The sequence below is a fragment of the Salvia miltiorrhiza genome, unplaced genomic scaffold (genome assembly GCF_028751815.1).
Source record: "Salvia miltiorrhiza cultivar Shanhuang (shh) unplaced genomic scaffold, IMPLAD_Smil_shh original_scaffold_468, whole genome shotgun sequence".
In the NCBI taxonomy this organism is placed as follows: Eukaryota; Viridiplantae; Streptophyta; class Magnoliopsida; order Lamiales; family Lamiaceae; genus Salvia; species Salvia miltiorrhiza.
Genome location: NW_026651556.1, coordinates 17,256 through 22,050, shown reverse-complemented (window position 1 = coordinate 22,050; position 4,795 = coordinate 17,256). Strand labels below are relative to the sequence as shown.

Here is a 4,795-nt window from a genome sequence, read left to right as displayed (position 1 = left end):
TCACTAAGATTATACATGAATATAAAAATAAATTGTACAGAATGTTTAAAAAAATTAGTTCGGGTGCTCCCGCCCTCGAACCCCATGCAAATATTTTAAGACATCATATAGATTTAGTACCCCAAATTACAAATCCTGGATCCGCCACTGAATGGTAGTAAAGGGAAATTCATATAAAAATAAGATTATGTGGAAATTGGAATTGAATTTTTTACGTATTACTAGTTGCCATCTTGCTAAACAAATTAAAGACCACATTTTTCAATACTCCTTGAAGGAATAACGTTGTATATTTTGTGTTAAAAGTCGAACCCCTCAAAGTCCAAATAGCGTTACTAAGATTTTACATGTATACTATATATACATATAAATGTTTTGTCTAAAAAATTGACACATCGATTCTAATTTTGCCACACGTACTTGTCACATTAGTTTCGATTTCATCGGAGTCCTTCGCCGTGGGATAATTGCAATCGACTTATAAATTTATGTATTTAAAAGTCAAACTAGAGGGCCGTGATATAAACTAGCTAGAAAATGAAAAAAATTCCATAATTTTCTGGCTATTAACCCATTATTTAATTCGTATAATAATAATAATAATAATAATAATAATAATAATAATAATATATTATAATTGTATAATTTATATATATATATTTTATATTTCATTTTTTATTTACTGAAAATGTATAATTTTTCTATGATGTATAGTACATAGTGTTTCCATGTTTCTATGAATATAAACATGTTTCCATCCTGGTAGAAACTAGAAATCATAACCGTGGGCAGCCCACTTAAAAATTAGTACAAAAATAACAAAGTCGTTTTGGACAAATGCATGGAAATGAATAGGTTTAAGTAAGAATACACTGAAATTTGATAAGCCAAGCATACATATAAAAATATTAGTTAATGTTGAGATTCAGATCTCGGAGAGGGATCGAGTGGAGAAGAAATAGAAACTGTAGGAAGAGTCGACGACTAAGTCATCATTTGCAGAGCTTTTACAGATAGTTTTAAAAAGTTAATTGTTAAAGTGCGTTTGATAATAGAATGAATAAAGTGAAAAAAATCATTTCATTTTAAATAATTGATCAATTTAGTTAAGAAGACTCAAAATAATTATTAATTAAATTAGTTAGGACGGACGGAATAGTTGCCATGTCATCTTGCTAAACAAATTAAAGCTCATATTTTTCACTACTCCTGTAAGGAATAACGTTGTACTCCCTCCGTCCGTCAAAAGTATTCCACAATTACTATATTTGGCGTCCGCAAAAAGTATTCCACTTTCCTTTTTAAGTCATGGTCCCACCATCCACCTTTATATTTTATCCTTACAAACACTCTTTATTTACAAAAAACCCACCCTAAATTCAATCTCAACCACACATTTCATAAAATGGTGGGACCCTTTCTCCACTACATCAACATCATCTCCAATTTTATTAAACTCCGTGCCCAGCCAAAATAGAATAATTTTGACGGACGGAGGGAGTATATTTTATGTTAAAAGTCGAACAATTCTTCAAAGTCTGAAGCGTTACTAAGATTTTTATTTTAGAATTATAAGAAGTATCTGCATCGCTAAGATTTTGCATATAAATAGTTTAGATGTGCATTATTTGATTATCACCCCTTAAAATCTCTGAAGTTTAACCTTGCAACATTGAAGTGACAGAGCTCGAACACCGCTCACTCGTTCCAATTTGATCGATAAAAAAAAGTAGTAAAGAGAGAGAGTAAAACTTATGTAAATTTGTTAATTGTCAAAAAAAAGAAAAAAAGACTCAGCATAAATTTCGTCGCAAGCAAACTAACCGCAGGCGTCTAACGTGCTCTCTACCTAACTGGGCCCGAAAAAAGCCCAAGCCCAAAGCGAGATTTCTTTTCCAACAAGCTGAATCAGTAATTAGCAAAGGGAGTAGTATTAATCGGTTCCACTCAAGCAGTTAAAATATACGGTGATTATTTTTTAAGTAGACTTTTCTCTTGAATAGCTACCTCAGACCTCACTTCCCCTTTCTCTCGCTACAAGAGCTTATCGGCGAGTCTGTGAAACCGGAGCTCGCCTCTTCAATTTCTGATCGGAAGGTGAATTATCTGATGATTCTGAAATATTTTATCTCTCTTGATTGTGAATCGAGTTGTTAATCGTCTTTACTTTCGTCGCCATTTTTCCTTCTAGGGTTTTAGGCGTACGTCTCAGATCTATGATTTGCATCGTCTGGTTTTAGGGTTTAACACTGCCTGGATGTGCAAATATGATGATTTGCTCTGATCCATATACAGATGTCGCGATTTTGTTTTTTCAATCTATTTATTTAGGATGGACTTACCTAGGGAAGGAAGTTTGTGAAATGTACCTAAACATGGAAACCTAATTCTATTCGCTAACCATTAACTGGAATTACAGCGCGAAAGGGAACTACCAAGGTCCTTTTTTTTTTTCCCTATCAGCCTTTTTTCTAGTGTTTTCGTGAAAATTAGTGTGTGCTCAATAGCATTGCGTATTTTCGCTTGGTAAACAGAATTTCTAGTTTTTTATCCTTTTATTTTTCATGTGCATTATCGTGAAGGATGTATTATTTTTAAGTGAAGTGAATATAATTTTGGTTTGAGTTCATAGGTGGTTTTATTCTAAATTTGGTCTCCTTTTGCAAATTTACAATCAGTGCTCGAAAAATTTGCTTCAAATGGTATACTGAGGTCATTGAATTTACTGTGGAACTATTTGCCTTGTTATGGACAAGTTGTTCATAATATGCAGCCAGTGGAAAAGAGTAATCATGTGCTACTTGCTGCGTTGGTGCTTTGGTTGCTTTTAATATATAATTTTTGTTTTGGGTACTTGTATTTCTCGTAGTTGTATCTTGATCGATTTGTAATAGTCACATACATTGTTATGCTAAAATGCCTTCCTATCTATTGGTTTGGGTAGTTTAGGTAGTGAGTGGTTTAGCTGTCCTTTTTGTTTCTATTTGCTTCTGTTGATTTTCACCTTATGTATGGACATTCTCAAACAAATGATTGAAAAGCTTTGCTTTCTTTTTTGGTTGGATAATCATCCACCTTATATTAGCTAAATAAAGATGGGAAGTGGTGGATATGTGAAGCTAAGCTGAGAAATTCAGATTTTAATTAGGCAAAAGACAGAAGAGTTTGGTGCTACTTAAACATCTTTGTACATGTTCACAAGTGTGCTCTGTTAACTGTCATCTCTAGAAGACCCTCAACTCTAAATGAAACTTTTGTTGTTCTTGGCAACACCTTAAACATGAGAATTGGTAGTGGCAGCACAAAATCTTGTATACAAGATGAAAATGGTAAAAATGGGATCTATTGGTTAGCAGTCTATGTCCAGTTTAAGAAGCTCCCCTGGCCATTTATATTATTTGACCACTATCATTTTGTTTGTTGTACAGAATTTACATTGGGTTAAATGGCAGCAAGACTACAGCAATTGCAAAGCAAGGCTTGCCAAACCACTCAATATGTGACCAAGCATGGAAGTGCCTACTATAAGCAGTTAATGGAGCAAAACAAGCAATATGTAAAAGAACCAGCAACCGTGGAAACATGTAGTGAGTTATCCAAGCAGCTGTTCTACACTCGTCTTGCCAGGTTACTTTTTGTCTTCCTGTGTCCCATGAGTTCCTATTCACCATTCTGTAATGCTTGAACTAGTCATCAATGCAATTGATTAATATCAATAATATGCAGCTCTACCATTCTCAAGATAAATACTTGAGACAGATCATAAAGCTATATGATGATGCACACTGTTTGATGGTTTCTCTGGATTGCTTCTATGATTCAGGCCCACCTCATTTGTGTGATTCTCTCTCTATTCTGGGTGAACATATTGTCTACATATTTGTTGAATCTTCTGATGTGTCTAGATTTGATGTTATAGGAATTTGAATACATTTTTTGTTTTCCTTGGCATAGTTTTGAAGGTCTAATTTTTTTTATGTGCTGCTATATAGCCTGCCTTAATTGCCACTCAGTGAGTTTGAGCTATAGTTTATCAAGTTGAATGATGTCAAGCTGCATCTTTGTATTCTGTAAGATCTCCGTGCTTTGTCTTAATTTACTTTGTTACATTAATTGCAGCATTCCCGGTCGCACGGAGACCTTCTGGAAGGAAATTGACTACGCGAAGAATATGTGGAAGCACAGGCAGGATCTGAAGGTTGAGGATGTTGGAATCGCTGCTCTGTTTGGGCTCGAATGCTTTGCATGGTTCTGTGCCGGTGAAATTGTTGGAAGGGGATTCACATTTACCGGCTACTATCCCTGAAAACAAATTGGGTAATAATTGTTGGAACGATTCGCGTACTCATGGTCAGGCAGATTTTCATCGTGGAAGTTTTTGATTTCAAAGAGAGTTTCGGAAGCTGATTAATCAGTATTAAAATTGAAGGCCTCAATAATCAGTACATCAGTATTTGAATTTTCTCTCCGTGGAGTGGTTTTGAACTTCGCAATATTTCTATTTTTGTTTAGATGATACTGTTACTCTGATGATGTAGCTCCTTATAAAATTTTTGGTGTTGCCTTCATAATTACCTCTGCTCTCTATATTGCCTCCATTATTATTCCAATTTTAAGGGTAGCTAACTAGCTCTGCTTGTGTTGACAAGAGAGACGAAACGTATAATTTGGCACACAATTCTCAGCAAACCTATTTTTGGTTTTGGTCTAGAAATCGTGGGTTGCAGTAGTAATTGCTTCATCTCTTGAGAAATCAATTCCGCTGACTTCAACTTTTGTCTTAAACGTCGCGTTG

The 4,795-nt window shown here is 34.6% G+C and overlaps 1 protein-coding gene across 1 annotated transcript; it reads left to right on the top strand.

Moving 5' to 3' along the window:
• The first annotated feature begins 1,805 nt into the window (after positions 1-1,805).
• Positions 1,806-4,574, top strand: LOC131004874 (uncharacterized). The gene is made up of 3 exons (XM_057931624.1): positions 1,806-2,097; positions 3,429-3,627; positions 4,120-4,574. The coding sequence occupies exons 2-3, from the start codon at positions 3,446-3,448 to the stop codon at positions 4,304-4,306; spliced, it is 369 nt and encodes a 122-aa protein (XP_057787607.1). The 5' UTR covers positions 1,806-2,097; positions 3,429-3,445; the 3' UTR covers positions 4,307-4,574.
• Positions 4,575-4,795: the final 221 nt, after the last annotated feature.

Coding starts and splice junctions, on each gene's coding strand:
- LOC131004874 (XM_057931624.1), top strand. CDS start 3,446: ATGGCAGCAAGACTACAGCAATTGCAAAGCAAGGCTTGCCAAACCACT. Junction 3,628..4,119: donor TTCTACACTCGTCTTGCCAG/GTTACTTTTTGT, acceptor CATTAATTGCAG/CATTCCCGGTCGCACGGAGA.